Source organism: Mauremys mutica, chromosome 1 (genome assembly GCF_020497125.1).
Source record: "Mauremys mutica isolate MM-2020 ecotype Southern chromosome 1, ASM2049712v1, whole genome shotgun sequence".
NCBI lineage: Eukaryota > Metazoa > Chordata > Testudines > Geoemydidae > Mauremys > Mauremys mutica.
In genome coordinates this window covers 106,759,600-106,779,323 of record NC_059072.1, presented here as the reverse complement: position 1 = coordinate 106,779,323, position 19,724 = coordinate 106,759,600, and the positions used below count along the sequence as shown (strand labels likewise).

General features: G+C 45.5%; 1 protein-coding gene across 1 annotated transcript in view; it reads right to left on the bottom strand.

Annotated features, from left to right (window-relative positions):
- The window catches only part of MTPN (myotrophin), a 52,113-nt gene extending 41,548 nt beyond the window's left edge, over positions 1-10,565 (bottom strand). The window contains exon 1 of the mRNA XM_044989673.1: positions 10,137-10,565. Coding sequence (XP_044845608.1) covers positions 10,137-10,208 — 72 coding nt within the window. The 5' untranslated portion in view covers positions 10,209-10,565. The remainder of the gene's footprint in view (positions 1-10,136) is intronic.
- Between the last annotated feature and the right edge of the window lie 9,159 nt (positions 10,566-19,724).

The window sequence follows — 19,724 nt, the reverse complement described above, 5'->3', positions numbered from 1 at the left end:
ATATCTATGGATTTGCAAGGCTCTAATGATAAAAGAGCTGAAGGAACATATTACACTGACGTTTCCATTGGTATCCAGTAGATGACAAAGAAACAGAACTGAAATCAGAACACTGCCCCAACCAGAGGAGTCCAATAGAAAATAAGAAGATTGCCCTCCTCCAATGGACCCTGAAGCAGAGTATATAAACTTGAGACCACTGTGTGGACTCCATAGTTGATGAACCCCCCAAAGCTGCAGCAAAACTAGAAATGTTACTGGACACCTGGAACAGCGGTGAGGGCCAAATCTCTCCCCTGCAAGAGTTACCAGGACTGAGAAGTAGTGGTGAGATTTAATTTTAGAGATTCTCTTTCATTTACTTATTTTAAACAACACAAGTTCTTGATGAGTATACATCCTGTCCAATGAGACTCCAATGAATCATATTTTGACTGTTTTTGTAACTAATGTTATATCCATTAATTCCCTTTTATAAGCCTAAGTAAATTGTTGCAAGAATCACAAAGCACAGCTTTAAGCAGTTATTCTTAATACTTAAAATTTCTCCCATTCACACCAAACAATTCAAACAGGGACTACATTCCTAAGAGTGCCTTAAAATAGCATTACTGCTCAGAGAAGTACTGGAAGGGTGATAAATGTATTAAAGGTACTAAAGAACTGATAAGCAATCAGACATTTTGGTGATTTGTTACATGGTGTAACTACTGTACTTCAACCCTTGTCTAGGACTACTGCTCACAAGACTATTATATATTCAGTACATTCCTAGAACATTTGGTGTACCTAAACTTCAGCTATAAACTGCTGAGTCTATAATTAAGTGCATCTGGGTGAATTAATAAACTGTTGATTGGGTGTTTGGTGCTCTTAACCAATTTGAGAAATACTGTTCAAGACCTGATCTAAAAGGAACCTAGCATCATTATGATCAGTATGCTAATAATTCCTCAGTCTGCAAAGAGGGGTCTACCCTAATTAAATTAGATTCAAATATTGACCAACACTTATCAAACTGGCAGATTCAACTTTAGATTTCAGCTTTAAAAATATTTAGCTATAAATTAAATAAATTCATAAAATTGATGTCCATTCATGCTTACTTCGAGCACTTGAATGTAGGAAGTGCTAGAATTTAGGTTGCCCATGCAACCTTAAATTTGCCCCCTTATGCACATGCATTATGACAGTCTTTACAGGATCAATACCCCTACTCCCCACTCCCACCCCGGAACCTAGATCTTCCTACAAGATGCCTCTTCCCATGCAAGGACTGTAACCTGATTGACCTCAAATTGCTGCTTTTTCTTAATTATTAAAAGTTACAAGTGAAATAAACTTCAATAGCGTGTTAGTCTTCTCTTTGAGTTTCTTTCAGAATCTGAGCTATGAGAGGTGCTAAGCACATGTTACTAAAATGCTCAAGACTCATGTTCTTCATGGCTGGTGAAGGCCATCAGGATATTATTTAGACATCCTTGATTAAGGACATCCTTGACTATGATGAAAGCCAGCTACCTGGTTTAAGAATCACATACGTGGATACTGCACAAGAAAGTCACTTGATGCTGACAATCTGGCCAATTATCACCTTGTATCTAGACTTCCACTCTTAGTTAATGTTACTGAAAAGGATGTGTCAAAACTATTCTCAATCACCACCAACCTCGTCAGTTTGAGAACAGACATGGGGCATAGACAATGAATTGGATACATCTTATGAGGACAGATGAAGATCAGATGTCCATGTTGATACTGTATCAAAGAAAACTAGTTGATCAAATGTATTGATTCATCTGCAGTTCTAGCAGGACTGTACAAGGCTACCCTTTAGTAGCTCTGTTCTTTTTTGCCAAGCACTCAAAAGGTAGTGACATGTAAGTGCTTCTCTCCAAGGATTCTCATGTGGGGTTCTGCAGGGTTCCATGTTGTCTACTCTGTGCATGAAGCCATTGGGAGTGTTAGCAAGGAGACCTGGAATGTGGCATGGTCATAAATATCTCCATCACATTCAAAGCAGTCAATTACCTTTGTTCTCTGACTAGTTGAGGGCTAGCTGACCAATACCGGATCCAGAAAAGATCAAGGTGAGATTGATTGGTTTAGAAGTATTAGAAAATTAGAGAAGGTCTTCTCTTTTCATTGTGGATATCCACTCCTTGTAAGTGCTGCAGTTTTGGGGTCCAGATAGAGTACTACTAGCTGCAACTAGACAAGTGGCAGCAAAGGCCAATACTAACCTTTGTATTACCAGAAAGTTGAAACATTTTATTTTGGATATGGATCGTGGTATTTTATGCCTTTTGGTGCTGTGTGCTTTACATGAGTTAGAACAGATCTTAAGTCCTTCCTGAAACTGAAGTTGGTGCAGAATTCAGCTAAATTGTTGCTATGTGCATATTATATTGCTATGATATACATCAGTCACCTATCGGTTTCTGGTTGGTATTTAAGATATTGGCTTTGGCCTATAATAAAGAACTCAGCTACAGAGAGAAGAGGCACTTGACCCGTAGTCCTTTTGCTGTGGGGGGGGAGGGGTAGAATGTCTCCAGCAGGGCATTATCTATGAGGGCCTTTCAACTATGGAACTTGCTTTGACCTGAATTAAGTCAAACCTGTTGACCTTAGGACATGCTTGGAAGCCTATCTGGGCACTATTGTGGCAATTTACCCTAATTGTGGGTTTTAACTGTAAAAAATGAGTACATTCATAAAATGTCACAATAACCTATAACAGCTAATGTGGATGAGACCAGGTACAAGAAAACCAGACAGACAAACTGAAAAAAGGCAACACTGATATATTCCAAGGACTGTTGAAATTATGCATGTTAAAAACAAATGCTATGGAGCCAGAAGTTAATAAAATAAAACTGATGTCAGATAGTAGGCCCAATAGGTGGACAAAAATAATGAGGGGATGGTCTATTCCAATCATGATATCCTTTTGGGGTCCTTAAAAGAAAGATTTTGTGGATCAAATACAAAAGAATAAAAAGAACAGCAGAGGGGAAGGACAGACAGACTACTGGAACAAGCTTCACTATCATGGCCAACACCACCACCATTTCCAGAGACCTCGGGCCTTCATCAACCTGATCCTGAGAAATATCCTGACCAGACCAGGCCAGAGAGAGGGAGCCAGATAACATCACCATCCTGATCACCTCCAGCTAAATCATAACCACCAACTGGGATGAAAAGACTGCAACAGCTCCAGCTCCAACTAATTTATTTTATTTTCCCGAAAAGGACAGTTACCATCATTTAAGAGACTGTCAACAAGGTTTCCCCTTCCCCCTTTTAAAAAACTCTCTCCAGCTAAAAGAAAGGGAACAAGGGATGTTATTAAAATGAAAGCATTATTTAATACTTGACATTTCAAAGGCTTTACCTATTTTTCCTTCTTTTCTAAAATCTTTTTATTAAAGATACAATGATGTGTATGCCATGGTACTGAGCAGGCTATGGTTAAACTGGGTTTGGTATACAATGTTTATTGTTGGATAGTGACAGGGTTGTGTTAATATCTTTAGCTTATATATTCTATCTAAATTAATATATCTCCACCTGGGCTTTGGAGGTATTTACATTTTTGTCAGGGCTTTTCTGGTTAGTATTAACTTTTCTGTAGTCCATTCCTATACTCATTTGCAGGACTTTGCTTGACGCTCCCTTACTGCTGCATTCGTGTCCTACTCTGAGTTTGCCATCCACAACCAAACAGATTTAAGAAAAAAGTGAATGATTTGACTGACAATGTTTGAGTGCCTTTGTTTTTCTCATATTATAACCAAGTTTACATGTGCTTCTCCACATCATACCAGTTGTTGCTGGACCTGTCATTATGCACTATGATCAATGCTGTGTACTACGGAAAATTGTTTTACATTGGCCCAGTACAATTAAATTTTAATTTTAAAAGCCACAAAACACCACATTAGAATCCAGCATGATTACACAATAGCAAAAAGGTTTCTCAACCCCCATCCCCTTAGAAAACTGGGATGGTACAGACGTAACTGAACGTACTACTGAACACAAGAAAAACTTGGCTTATGTTACAGACCACAAAGTGTTGAAACTTGGGGCCGAATGTAAGAAGTATGTGGCGTTAAGAAAGCAGACAAGACAGCATCTTGTATGATATTTAGTTCTGTTTGTCCTGCGAATGAACAGGGAGATACATTGAGCAGAAACTCAAAAGAATTGAAAATATAATTTAAAATTAAGCAATTAATTTAATTCACATTTTTTGTCCTTTATCCTTGACTTTTATAAATTTAAAAAATCCTGCCATCCCTTTCCACCTACTTCCCACCCCCTTCTCCCCCATCCCTTCTTTCTGCTACTCTTTTTCTATTAAATTTACTTTCAAATCATGCCCTTTTCTTCAGTCTTTCCAATTTGTTTTTGGAGAAGCTGTCTGCCAAGATTCCTTCTCTCTCAAGAAGCCCCTTATGAGACTTTACTTCCTCCCTCTGTTCAAGTGCTGACACTGCTCCCTCTGGAACCTGTCAACAATATTCTTTCAGTCAACTAAAGGGAAGTTAAGGAGAGCAATATAAGGCTTTGTCTGTGCTGCATTTTCACCATTAAAACTTGTGTCGCTCAGGGATGTGAAAAAGACACCCCCTTGAACAACAAAAGTTTTAAGGACGAAAAGTGTCAGTGTGGACAGCACTTCATTGGTAGGAGCTGCTCTCCTGTTGACGAAGCTACTGCCCCTTGTTCGGGGTGGTTTTATTTTGTCGCCAGGAAAGCTCTCTCCCAGAGATAAAGAGCGGCTACACACTTACATTGTAAGGTGCACAGTGTAGCCATAGCCTAAAGTAATGCAGAATAGAGAACTCTCACACCTGCCAACTTTGGCTGTTTTCCCCAGGGTAGACATGCCCTACCATTGCCCCTCTTGAAAAAAAAGAAATTTAACTTGGTTTAAACCAGGTGGATCAACACGTATGACAAGGTTCTGGTGGCTGGTACTGTTCTTCTAACTGGTTTAGAAGTTTAAATATACCAGTTAGAGTAGATCCAGCCACCAGTGCCTTAGAATTTTATTGTTTTTTGTTAATTTGCATCATATTGAGACAACCTTAGCAATCAAGATCCAAGTTCTCTCCCATTCTAAGACCTAATAGTTTATGCTCCAAACAATTGTAATAAACGGGTGGAAGCAGTGTTCCACACAAGTCAGTGAACCTGTTTTAGTTTTGTCTTGTGTCCTCACTAGCACTGTCTTAATTCAATCCACGGCCCTCTTTGTACCCATGCCCATCACAGGGGAGGAAGCATAGCTACTAGTTGCACTCCACAGTAGCCTGAGCCACTGAGCCTCCTTTGTTCACTAACCAAGAATCCCCCACCAGCCATGCCCACCAGTTGAATGCCACCTAGAAATGTTGCCCATTTCCAACCTTCCCATTTCACTACGCTCAGTCAGTGAGCCAACTCTAGTTTGCTGGCTGAGCATTCCAGTTTCACAAACTACTTGCTGATCTCTCCTACAGCTGGTAAACTAGATGGTTTGCCAAATGAGGATACAAATTGCAGCACTTTTACGGGGGAAATAACATGGGTGATGTTCTAGGCCAGCCTGGAAAGGATGTCAATCTCAGCCATCAAAGTACAGAAGCTTTGAGAAGTATAGTGCAAAAGATTATTATAAAATGTTTGCACCAGTAATTCCATTCATCTGTCCAGTGATTAAGCCTGGAATAACAAACAGACTCAACAACTTTATCTAAATCCTTTACTAAACCAACAGGAGTACTTCTGTGTGGACACAAGGCTTATTTCAAAAGAGAGGGGGAAGTAAGAGTTACCTAGCCCTGCAAAATTCTTCAGTATATTCAAGGCTGTGTATTGCTCTGCCACAAAGCTAACCCCTACCCTTCACTTCTTTTGAATAGTCATATTTAATTCCCTACATGTGCCTTCCACTTCCCCATTCTGTTTGGGTTCCCTTCTGCCCAGGCAGAATCACTTCTACCCTACTGCACATAGGACCATCCCCAACAGAACAGTAGTGATCTTATTCCATGGGGCCTTTCTACAATGGAATTTTAAGAATTTGAGTGGGTAAAGCAGGGGTCGGCAACCTTTCAGAAGTGGTATGCCGAGTCTTCATTTATTCACTCTAATTTAAGGTTTTACGTGCCGGTAATACATTTTAACATTTTTAGAAGGTCTCTCTCTATAAGTCTATAAACCATTGTTGTATGTAAAGTAAACAAGTTTTTTAAAAAATGTTTAAGAAGCTTCATTTAAAATTAAATTAAAATGCAGATCTTATCACTTTAGTGCAGTGGTTCTTAACGGGGCTGCACGCATCCCCTGGGGCAGGGCCAGTGCAAGGATATTTTTTGCCCTAGGGGAAACTTCCACCTTGCACCCCCGCCCCCCCCCGCCCATCGGTTCATTGAAGGGCAAATCCCAACGAGCCTTTACAGACCCTAGGGGCCAGCCATGCCTAAGGGCTGCTCCCCAAACCAGGTTCCCCCCTCCCCACCCCCTGAACTACACTGGAGGGTGCACAGCCCCACCGCGAGCCTTCCCATCCCCACCTCACCCAGATGGCCCCCGCCCCGAGTCCACTCACTGGCTTTGCCGGGCTTGGGCCGCTGCAGCAACAGCAGGGAGGAGCCACCTGCCGGAGGCACCGGAGAGCCAGAGCATCCCGCTTGCGGCAGCATTGAGCCCCAGCCGTGGAGGAGCCGGTGCAGTGCAAGGGGGCAGCAGCCCTGCAAAGGCGGCAGCGCCGCTAGCGCGGAGCAGCTGCACTCCCCTGCCCTAGCTGCAGCCCAGCGCCCCCTCCAGGGGCTCCTGTAGATTGCAGTGGATGTATGCAGGCGCCAGCCCCCATGCGCTCCCTGGCTCCCGCGTCACCTAGGGTTACCGTATTTCAACAATCAAAAAAAGAGGGGAGAGCCCTGCCCTACCCTAGCCCCGCCTCCATCCACTCCCTCCCACTTCCCACCCCGATTGCCCTGGTCAGAACCCCCAACCCCCCGCTGCTCCTTGTCCCCTGATTGTCCCCTCCTGAGATCCCCCCACCCTAACTGCCCCCCCCCATGACCCTACCCCCTACCTGTCCCTTGACTATCCCAACCCTTATCCACACCCCCGCCCCCAGACAGACCCCCAGGGACTCCCACACCTCATCCAACCACTCCCCACCCCCTGACAGGACCCCCCAGAACTCCCAACCCATCCAACCCTCCCCCTGCTCCCTGACTGCGCCCTGGGACTCCCCTTACCATGCCCATGCCGGTCAGATGCTGACTCCACGTGGAGTGCTGAGGCAGCGGGGGTGGGGGAAGCTGTGGGAGGGGCAGCGGCAGCAGCTCACACTTCCGGGAGCTGCAGAACCCGAGCGCGGTGAGGGGGGAGCCGGGGGCGTGCCTGCCGCCAGTCTGGGGTCCCAGCTGCTGGCCCCACTCAGCCTCCTGTTGGCCTGGGGTTCCGTTCACTCAGCTGCACGCTAAGCGGGGCCGGCGGCCAGGACCCCAGCTGGCAGCCACGTGCCAGGCAAAATTGGCTCGCATGCCAAAGGTGGCACGCGTGCCATAGGTTGCGGACCCCTGCGGTAAAGCAAGAGGGGGAGATCACACAGAATTCTTACCGTCCCACCTAATCTCCAGCAAAGGCATATCTGAAGCCAATAGACACTATTCATTTTCAAAAAGAAAAGGAAAATGATTAGCCATAGACAGCCGAGGAACAAAGGTTCAAATTAAAAATTTGCTGTTGCTTGTTATCCAATGGCCTATACAATAAAGCACAAGAACTCCATCTCTAGTAAAAATGAGTCAGTCAGAATAGAAGAGTCAAAATAAAAGACTGCAACTGCTGAACATAACAATGTTAATCATAAAGGAAACATTAAGGAAGGCTTGAAAAATGTACTTGGCAATGGGAAGCTTTCACTGGCGCAAACGGGGGCCTAAGCCCACAATTTTTGCAGAATTTAAGTTTTCATTTTAAATAATGAAAATTTCTGATCTTTATAGTTAGACCAATAACCTTCCAAATATTAACTGTACATAAGCCAATGCAGTGTTGTCTCTCCAAGTATGCAGACAGGTGCTCTCGCGCTGCTACACTTCAGCTAAACAGCAGCAATGACAATATTGGCCTATGGATCCTTCTCACTTCTAAGCAGAAAATGAAAGTGTGTAGTTTAAGATATATTGAACATCTAATAGCCAGCCCAGCAGCTGATGTGAAACAGAACATCCAGGGTACAGAATCTTGAAAACCTACAGGGCCACGAGTGGAGAGGAGCCTGAGCTGCTTAACAAGGTTTTGCTTCTGTACCTCACTGGTGAAGCCCACCCTGACCCTTGTCTTTCATGATTATTTGTAGTTTTCTGTCAGGGCATGAAAACATTTACCAATCAGTTATTAACATGGTAGAAGACTGAACTCTTTACATGAAAAGAAAGGACATGACTGCAACATTGGAGGTAACGTGCACAGATAAGATTAGAACAACAAACTGGAAAAAAGGATGGTTTTGTTTAGGGCAACTGGAAGTATTTCAGAAGTGCTGATGGGAGTCACTAGGATTGAGATTAAGGGGAGAAAATGGAGCAGTACTCAGTATTCTGAGTGCACCACCAATAAAAAGCACTCTCCCATGCAGAGTGGGAATCTCTGCTACAGCAATATGAAGTTTACCTGATTCTGAGGGCTACACTATCCTAAAAGTGGGAAAGCAATGGGCCGCAGCAGATAGAAGTTCGATAAGCAGGGGGAAAGAGAACCAAAGAGGCAGAATGTGTGTCGGGGGAGAGAGGAGAAGAAAATATAATACCTCACAACAATCTAGTGGACACACCTAATAGGTAGGGGAGAAAGAAGGAATCATTACATCTATTAAGTCTTTCTATCACTAGCTAGTATGCTCTATCAGAAGCACTCAACAAAGAAAATAAAGGTGGCTTCAAACTGAGGTGAGATACACCATTTTCAGAAAAAAATAAAAATAAAATAAAACAGATCTCCTCCATGTTAGTTACTTTCCATTTCAAGATTGCTCCTAATGTTGGAGATGGCTAAAGTATCTTGTAGCATCAGTTTATATCTGACATTCTTCACAGGTGTTCAAATAGTGGTCCATGGAGAGCTCTCTATTCACACAGTGCTGGCTCCTTTCAACAGCTTTTGCAGGTATCCTGGATGTTCAGTGAAAAGAAGAACCTGGAGGCCTACAAAAGCTACTAGAAACAAAGAAATCAAACTGACCTAGTGTCTGACTACTTCTAGTAGAGAGAAGATAAATCAGCAAAAGATAATTACCTTTTTCAAATAAATTAAAAACTGATTGCCTGTGATACAATAAAGAAACATGTAATATGAGGGAAGTATTCAGTGTAAGCAATTGTCAGGATGAAAGATGGCCTGCAAGACACAGTAAGATGCAGGTCCATGCTATGAGTTTGAGAAACTCTGCTAGAATCCTCGCTACCAAGATGGGAGAGAGCATATCCACCTCCCACAGCATCCTGAAGATTTGTCAAGGCAGAATCCCCCCCCCCCCCAATGTGCGCAATTCCCAATCCTCGATGGTAGCTGCAACCGAGTGAGGGGAGAGTTCATCCCCTGCGGTGCTCAGAGCAGAAAGCCCTTACAGTAACTGCACAGATGTTTATTACCCTGTCGTAATAATCTTGTGCCCTGCTCCTGGATCTAAGAGACATGCCCCGCAGATCAGAATTGCCCCCGCTGTACTGTTGGGGCCCCAGTACCCAGAAAGGGAGCGGGACCAGCCCCAGGCTGTAGAGACGGTGCTGGTAAGTCAGGAGAGCCCAGCACCGAGCTAGACCTCAGCTCCCTGTGCAGGAGCCCCCAGGCACTGGCACCTCCCCACCCGCGCGTGTGCCCCGATGCTCCCTCCCTCCCTCCTCCCGGCCTCTGGGCGCGGCTGCAAACAACTCCCGGCCCGGCTCCATCCACGCCGCCGCCACCGCCCGGCCTGTTACACCCCCGCCGCCCGCCGCGCGATCACCCCGGCAAGCGCCCGGCCCGGCCCCTGGCAACGTGGGGCCAAAGGAGGCCAATTCTCTCTCTCGCGCGCGGGCACCGCTCTACCCAAGCGTGCAGCCGGGGCCCCGCCCGCCTCTTACCTTGGCCACATAGTCCTTCACCTCATCCAGGTCTCCATTTTTGAGGGCCCACATAAACTCCTTGTCCGACATAGCGGCCGCCTGACAGAGACACGGGAAGGCGGGAGCGGCGAGGGCCCAGCACCCACACGGAGAGGGGCGGGGGGAGGGAGCCTGCTCGGGCCGGCTCTCGCTGTCCTGAGGGAGGGGACACGGGCGAGCGGCAGTTAGGGCGGTTACACTACAACGTTCGGGGCCTGCAGCGCTCGCTTTACGCCGGGAGCAGAGACGGGGGAGGGGAATCCGCCTAACCGAAGGAAAAAGCGGTTTTACACGCAGCGTTTCCGCTTCCGGTTTTCATTCGGTCAGCTCGAGCCCGGCCCCCTCTACTCCGGCAGAGAAAGGCCACTAAACTACGCATGCGCCTCCGGGCAACTCTGGCTTGTTTGACTGAGCATGCGCCTCCGGAGCCGGATTGAAGGGGCGGCTGCCGCAGTGCTGTGCCTGGGGCTCTTAAACTCCGCGGGCTTCCCGCGCACGGTCTTGCTGCCTCGTAACTCTAACACGCACTGCGGCACCTCTGCCTCAGTGGATTCCCCAGGAATTGAAATGGGGCAGGGGTATCAGGGCTGATGAGTGGTGGGACTGTGAGTGCACAGGTGGGCTGTATGGCACCATAGTCAAAACAAAAATGTTTCATGACCATTTTATTAGATTTAACTCATGTTTTAAAATCACAAATTAAAGTTGGCTACTCAACCCTTCTATGAAGCCCTACGTCTACATCTTTCTTGTTATAATTTTGTTAACTCTGTTAATGAACTTCTTGAATGCAATGTGTTCATCTTTGGTGGCTTCTTGTGTGTCCGGTACTTCCATTCTTTTCAAGTGATATGCTCGTTAGTTCATTCACATGATCAGGCAGAAGGCGACTTCTTTCAGAACACAAAATTCTATTCAGTGATGAAAAAAAACGCTCAGCTGTAGCTGTTGTGACTGGGAGTAGCAAGAGATGAATTCCTACTTCTTTCGTCCCAGGAAACAGAACACAAAGATTGGGTTGAGCCACTAGCGATGATAAAAAAAAAAGTTGAAGTCAAATCTTTCATTCGTCGTATGATATTCCATTCTGTGTTCAAATTCTCTATTCTGTCCTGCGCACATGGCAGCCCCATTGCTAGTAGTGCCTCACTCCACTCAACTGTTGGTGTTTTATAAGACAGGCATCTGTAAAAGCTACGTAGAGGTTGAGTAGAATCTAGAAGTCGCTGTTGTAGATTTTTAAGAATCAAGTCTGTGTACTTTTTCAGTTGTCTTAACAAACACTTCTTGTCCTCTTCACTTAAGGATTCAATATAAATGCCTTAATTAGTCAACTTCTGGACTGAAGTCTTTGCTTCTTCCAGTACTTTTTCAATGGATAGCTCTCTGATTGATCCAAATTCTGTTGCTGGACAAACATGTACTACTGTTATAGCAGATCCCTGGATGGCATTGTTTAATGACCCAAGTGGTTTCAACAGTAGACTTACGAGAGAGAGAATGGCAATAGTCTTCTCTGAACTTGGTAGCAAAAGTAATCCACCAGCCTCACTACTTAGGCCTTGTCTACACTACAAGACTATTTCGAATCAACTTAGTTCGAATTTGTGGATTCGACCTTATGAAGTCGAATTTGTGTATCCATACTAAATACACTAATTCGAATTTCTGAGTCCACATTCACGGGGCCAGCGTCGACTTTGGAAGCGGTGCACTGTGGGAAGCTATCCCACAGTTCCCGCAGTCCCCGCTTCCCATTGGAATGCTGGGTAGAGCCCCCAATGCCTGCTGGGGGGAGAAATGTGTCGAGGGTGGTTTTGGGTAAGTGTCGTCATTGAACCGTCAATCACAACCTCCCTCCCTCCCTCCGTGAAAGCGCCTGCGGGCAATCTGTTCATTCACTTTTCTGGTCAGTGACAGCGCGGACGCCACAGCACTGCAAGCACGGAGCCCGCTGCGATCATCGCCGTTTTCTCCTCGCACTTTATCGTCCACGTCTTCCACAGTCAGCTGCTGAGAAATTGGGCTACTTTTCAATGGTGCTGCAAGCACTGGGGGACCATAGGGGACGTTTTACAAACATCAACGTCGGGTGGCCGGGCAAGGTTCATGATGCGTGTGTTTTCAGGAACTGTGGGCTGCTCAGACGCCTGCAGGAAGGTAGTTTCTTCCCGGACCACGAAATAACTGTTGTGGATGTGCAGATGCCTATAGTCATCCTCGGGGACCCAGACTGCCCGCTAATGCACTTGCTCATAAAGCCCTATACAGGCGCCTGGGACAGCGACAAGGAACTCTTCAAATACCAGCGAGCAGCGAGCAGCGTGACCTGTGACTGTTCAGTTTCTTTACAGAGAAGCTGAACCTGCCCCTGTTTCTTTACCCAGTTACTGTTGACTCTCCTCTTCGGTTACATACCCCGTTCACCCCGTTACCCCCACTTCCAGCACACGTGTAAAAATAAAATACATGTCCCATTATTATTTAACAAAGGTTTCTTTATTCATGACTTTTCGTGAAAGGGTTGAAACTGGGACGCAGGCTGTGCTGGGTAGGGTGTGCGGTGATGTAAAGACCGCCTCTAAACTCAAGGAATGACAGGCTCCTGCTCCTAGAGCGGTCCGCAGTGCCGGAATGCTTCTTTCAACGGAGCCTGCCATCCCTCTTTATGGAATTCTGTGTGCGGGCGGATATGTGACCTTGTGGTGGAGGAGGACGGATACAGATTCCTCAGCTGCGTGACTCAGCGGTCCAGGACAAGGACCGCTGTATAAGATCTGTAACCGCCCTCCCCCGATGCAAAGTCACATCTCCCCCGCCCACACAGATCCTGGAAACCACCTCCAAAAACCGACCAGGTTGCCTACTGACTGCACCGTGTGTGTGACCCGCTGCTGATCCTGCCCCCGTGTCTGTACCCTGGGAAAGGTTACTGTCCTATGCAATTAACCACCCCCTTCCCCACGCCCTCCATTCGAACACAGTCTTCTTTGAAAAAACATAACGGAAACAGTAATTAACAGCAAAGCATTTTTATTAATTAAGTAGACAGTTAGGGGATGGGACTGGGATTGGGACTACTGTGAGTCTGGAAGTGAAGGACTTCGGCAAATATAGGGTATGAGAGCTTTTGGGTACTTGAGCACTGTGCTGTGGTGCATTGACAGTATTCACGTCCCCGGCCGCCCCTCCTCCTGATTATTTTCGGTGAGGGGGGTATGGGACTTTGTGGCGGGGGAGGGCGGTTGCAGATACACTGCAGGGGGGCTCTGTCCTCCTGCGGTCCTGCAGAACATCCACAAGGCGCCTGAGCGTGTCCGTTTGCTCCCTCACTAGTCCAAGCATTGTTTCAGTCGCCTGCTTGTCTTCCTCACGCCACCTCTCCTCCCGTTCGCTGTGTGAGCGCTGGCACAGAGAGACGGTCTCCCTCCACTGGCTCTGCTGCTCCGCCTCTGCTAGGTAGCAGCCCATACGTTCCTCGAACATCTTGTCCCTTGTCTTTTTCTTTCGCCGCCTAATCTTTGCCAGCGTCTGCGAGGGGGATGCTGTGGCAGGTCTGGAGACAGTGGAAGCTGTGAGATGGGAAGCAGGGAGTGAATTCCTTGCAAAGATACATTTTTGCGAACAATTAACTGAGTCTAGGCTGTCTCTGTGAATTCTGGGTTGAGACCCCTGTGCCTGCTGGGGCACAAATCATTTTCGCGGTGGATTCTGGGTAAATGTCGCCAGTCATTCCTTCCTCCGGGAAAGCAACGGCAGACAATCATTTCAAGCCCATTTTCCCAGAATTGCCCTGGCATACGCCATAGCGTGGCAACCATGGACACTGTTTTGCCTTTTGTGTATGTCACCGTATGTGTACTAGATGCCGTTGACAGAGGCGGGCCAGCAGCGCTACACAGCAGCATGCTTTTGCTTTTGCATGACAGCAGAGATGGTTACCAGCCATATTGCACCATCCAAACCCTTCCATAAATTGGAACTAAGATGATCATGGCTACCAGTCCTTTTGTACCATTTGCTGCTGTCATAAGTCCCCTGGCTGCTCTTAGCCAGGGGCGCAAAAGCCAAAATTGGGAATGACTCCCTGAGTCAATCCCTCCTTTTTGGTATCTAAAAATAGAATCAGTCCTGCCTAGAATATAGGCAAGTGTACTAGATAACCACTGTATCATAGAACCAGAGAGCACAGCTGCTCTGTGTCCGATCCTGCATAAATTATGAGCTGTATGCTATTCACAGAGGGTGCTCCTGCAACAACACCACCTGTTCATTCCGTTCTTACCCCAGCCTTCCTGGGCTACCATACCATTGTCCCAACACTTGTGTGATGAAGTAATAAAGAATGCAGGAATAAGACACAGTGACTTGTTTGTGAGAAATGAGTGGAAGGAAGCCTCCAGCTGCAATGATAGTCCAGGCAGGACATTAAGGAGTGTGGATGAAGGAGCCCATCATCCCTCTGCTAGTCCAGGGGCAATTGAATCTTTTATTTACAATGAAGGGTAGGGGCTGATGGAGCTCAGCCCCCTTTTGCAATGATGAGGACGGTTACCAGCCATATTGTACCATCAGCCATCAAAAATTAGGGACAGGCGCCCTTGATTGACCTTACTGATACTAGTCGGCATGGTTACCAGCCCTTTTGCACTGCCCCATGTGCCAATAGGCTGATGGTACAAAAAGATGGAAATGCATCCTCATCATCAGCCATCCATAGCGTGGGGGGAGCAAGGATATTGGTGTTGAGTGCTGCACCACCGCGTCTATCTGCAGCATTCAGTAAAGATAGGGTGACATGTAAAAGAGTCAAGAGAGGATTGTTTTCACTTCTGGTGGTGGGTGGGGTGTGTGCGCAAATTGCCGAACTATGCCCTGACCCACCGCAGACACTGTGTTTGACCCTAGAAGCATTTGGAGCTCATCCAAGAATGCAAATACTTTTCGGAGACAGCAGGAACTGTGGGATACCTTGCGTCCTCATTCCCCCCTCCCTCCATGAGCGTCCATTATATTCTTTGGCTTTCCGTTACGCTCGTCACGCAGCTGCGTGCTGAGTCTGTGCTATGCCGTCTGTCCGTAGATTTTTTAAAAATACTTTGGACCAGACGTAAAATTACAGTAATTACCCTAATTAGATGCAGGAGTCTCCGAGCGAGATCACCCTGAGGAGGGTCACTGAAGGAGATAGAGAGCGCATGCTGCGTGGAAGCTAGCACGAACCAGGGCCCGATACAGCCGTGCTCGGGGAGGCAGTGCTCCCTGAGTACCTCATGAAAGCCTTGCGCGGAAAACTGTGCTACCACGGAGCACCCAATAAGGCAGCTCTCCTCAGGAACCTCCTGCTGATGTTTTTCGATTAATGCAAGGAGAGCTTCGTGGAGATCTCCAAGGATGATTTCTGTTCTATCCCCATATCTAGAGAGACCTCCTTTTCACACAGTTAAGATTCCTGTTATATTAAGAATAAAAGTTAACATGGTTAAAGCACTTACCGACTGCTCCTTCCCCTGATTCAGGGTCCGGGTTAATGGCCGGGGAGGGTTGTTGGGGGATCTCCGTGACGGTGATGAATAGATCCTGGCTGTCGGGGAAACCAGCGTTGTAAGCGCTCTCGCCTGCCTCGTCCTCCACAAACCCTTCCTCATCTTCTCCGTCCGCGAACATCACCGAGGAACTGGCCGTCGACACTGTCCCATCGTCAGAGTCCACGGTCACTGGTGGGGCAGTGGTGGCAGGCTCCGTAGCGTCCGTTTGCTGCTTTGATTTTTTGGTAGCCTTGTCTGGGGTCCTTGATTTTCACGCGGCGCTGCATTGCATCCCGCCTGTATCCTCTGTCTCTCATGGCTTTGGAGACCTTCTCGTAGGTCTTCGCATTCCCTGTTTTGGAGCGCAGCTCCGAAAGCACAGACTCCTCGCCCCACACACCGATCAGATCGAAGAGTTCCCAGTCAGTCTATGCTGGGTCCCTCTTTCTATTCACAGATAACATGAACTCCTCTGCTGGAGAGCTCTGCATCGTTGCAGGTGCTGCGGAGCTCGCCCCGATGTCCAGCCAGGACGTCAGATTCAAAGTGCCCAGACAGGAAAATGAATTCAAATTTTCCCGGGTCATTTCCTGTATGGCTGGTCAGAGAATCCAAGCTCCGACTGCTGTCCAGAGCGTCAACAGAGTGGTGCACTGTGGGATAGCTCCCGGAGCTACTAAGTTCGATTTGCATCCACACCTAGCCTAATTCAAGCTAGCCATGTCGAATTTAGCGTTACTCCACCTGTCGGGGTGGAGTACCAAATTCGAACTAACGAGCCCTCTAGTTCGAATTAAATGGCTTCCTGGTGTGGACGGTTGAGCGGTTAGTTCGAATTAATGCTGATAAATTCGAATTAAAGTCCTAGTGTAGACCATGCCTTAGATCCATCCCATCTTGATAGATACTTTCCAAAGCCAGTAATAATGGCAGAAGTAATTTTAAGACAACAGCCAAGGATCACTCATGAGAAAGCCAGCGGGTTTTCCCAGGTTGGACTAATTTGAACTTCAGTCCCAGTGTATCTTCTATATTTTGCAAGATATTCAGTCTTTTTGGACTCTTTCTGAAAAACAAGTATAATGAAGACATTAAATTTATAGCTTTTTAAATGTCTTTTGAAGAATCAGCAGCTCGTACTAGCGCTAGTTGGAGTAGATGGCCTCTGTAATGTGTATAGGAGAGATTAGGGTTACACTTTTCTCTGAGCAAAGCTTGTACTCCACCATGTCTTCCAGAGACGTTTGCAGCTCCATCAGATGCACAAGCAGCCATCTGTTTGGGGTCCAATTGACAAGCATTTAACTCTTCTACGATGTGGGTTGTCACAGATGCAGCCCATGTGTCTTCTATAACTTGAACATTGAGAATGCATCTACTGACCTACCACTGACATCAAGATAATGTACACAATGACTTAATACTTGATGCCCATTTGCATCGGTGCATTCATCAGCCATGTATGCAAATTTTTTGAATGTGTGAGAGAGTTCTTCACTTTTTCAACTGTTGAGGCTTTCACTGTTGCACCACATGCTTCTAGCCAGTCAGTTGAGTTTCTTGCAGAAAGATAGTGAGCATTTGCTGATCTTGTTCTGAACCAGTGTTCAACCTGAGGATGAACAAGTGACAATGCACTTAACATTGGCCTCTCAGTTTGTAGTGTGTGGTATCTCTTGCTTAAATAGAAAGTAGGATGCCACAGCCATGTTTGTTTGCATGAACTGTGTTGTGTCTCCAGTATTCTTAACAGCCTCATTAAGTACTTCTAAAATTGGCTTTGAAAGTGGGCTTATAAGGCTTTTTGCATGTTGATGCACTCCAGAGGCCTGGTGTTTTGCAGCCTTTTCACACAGTTTATTATCATTGGCTTTACTGATAGGTTTGACAAACCAAGCTCCTCCACTTTTACCAATTATAGAATTGGGAAGCTTTCCTTCTCGTAAGCTTTTTTGCAAGAGGTGCACCAGTAGCCATCTTTGTAACTTCAATAAATGGGCACACTGACCGACAAACATCAGGAACTCCCTTTAGATTTTGGAGACGCTGTTTCTTCAGTAGGTAGCTATATTTGTGCTTTGGGCTGGTTGGATGTAGATATACCACTTGAACCTTCAGATGACATGTTGATATATTCTTGGTTCTTGATGTGTTCTTCACCTTGGTTAGTTTTTGAGGCCTATGAGTGGAAAAATTGTTGTATTGTTTTTTGCCTTTTCATTTTCACCTTGACCTGCTACATATAAAAGAGATATGAATAAAGTAAATGTTTTGTTAGTATAATGCAAATTTAACATAAGGATAATGCAAGTTACACCAAAACACATAACAGGTCTAGATTTCTAAAAAAATACTTTTTAAAAAAAATGTATTTAATTTAAATTGACTTTTGAAAAGTAAGCCATCATGGGATAAGAGGGAAGTCCTCTCATGGAACAGTAAATGGTTAAAATATGCGGAAAAAAAGGTAGGAATAAATTATCAGTTTTCAGAATGGAGAGAGACAAATAGTGGCATCCCTGAGTGGTCGGTACTGGGACCATTACTCTTCAACATATTCATAAATTATCTGGAAAAATGGGTAAACAATGAAGTGGCAAAATTTGCAGATGATACAAAACTATTCAAGATAGTTAAGTCCCAGGCAGACTGCGAAGAGTTACAAAGGGATCTCACAAAACTGGGTGACTGGGCAACAAAATGGTAGATGAAATTCAATGTTGATAAATGCAAAGTAATGCACATTGGAAAACAATCTCAACTATACATACAAAATGATGGAGTCTGAATTAGCTGTTAACACTCAAGAAAGAGATCTTGGAGTTATTGTGGATAGTTCTCTGAAAACATCCACTCAATGTGCAGTAGCAGTCAAAAAAGCCAACAGAATGTTGGGAATCATTAAGAAAGTGATAGATAATAAGACAGAAAATATCATATTGCATCTATATAAATCCATTGTACGTGCACACCTTGAATACTGTGTGCAGATCTGATTACCCCATCCCAAAAAAGATATATTGGAATTGGAAAAGGTACAGAGATGGGCAACTAAAATGATTAGGGGTATGAAACAGGAGAAGAGATTAAAATGACTTGGAATTTTCAGCTTAGAAAAGAGATGACTAAGGGGGGATATGATAGAGGTCTATAAAATCTTGATTAGTGTGAAGAAAGTGAATAAGGAAATGTTATTTAATCCTTCACATAACACAAGAACTAGCAGTCACCCAAAAAAATTAATAGGCAGCAGGTTTTAAAAAAAACAAAAGGAAGTACTTCTTCACAGAACATAAAGTCAACCTGTGGAACTCTGCCAGGGCCTGCTGTGAAGACCAAAACTATAACAGGATTAAAAAAAAGAACTAGACAAATTCCTGGAGAATAGATCCACCAGTGGCTATTAGCCAGGATGGGGAGGGATTCAACACTATGCTCTGAGTGTTGTCCCTAGCCTGTTTGCCACAAGCTGGAAATGGGCAACAGGGGATGGATCACTTGATGATTACCTGTTCTGTTCATTCCCTCTGAAGCACCTGGCTTTGACCACTGTCAGAAGACAGGATACTGGGCTATATGGACCATTGGTCTAACCCAGTATGACCATTCTTATGTAAAAATTAATTCTAATAATAAAAATGTTGAGTACAGAAACTCCCCAACATAATGACCTCTCAAGATAGCAATGATGTGAGATAACAACCTTGGAAAATAATGCATTTTAACAATCTTGGCCTACTAGGAAACATATTTATATAAGTTTCCATTCCCAGTCACAAATCTAGCATTCTGGAGCAAAGTCACTAAAATATAGTCCAACAAACAAATGTTAATTTAATGTGCCCCTCACTTTTCCCTCCACCGCACCTCACTCACTGGTGTTGTCCTTGGTCAGTGGAGACTCAGAGTTCAGAGGTGCTTTCACGTGAGTGCACCTCTGGGGGGGAGGGGGGGAAAGAGGAGGCACCTTGCTCATTCCTCCAGCTGCTCACTGTTCGCTCTGGCCACTGCTGTTTGTTGTGCCACAGTTCACTCCACC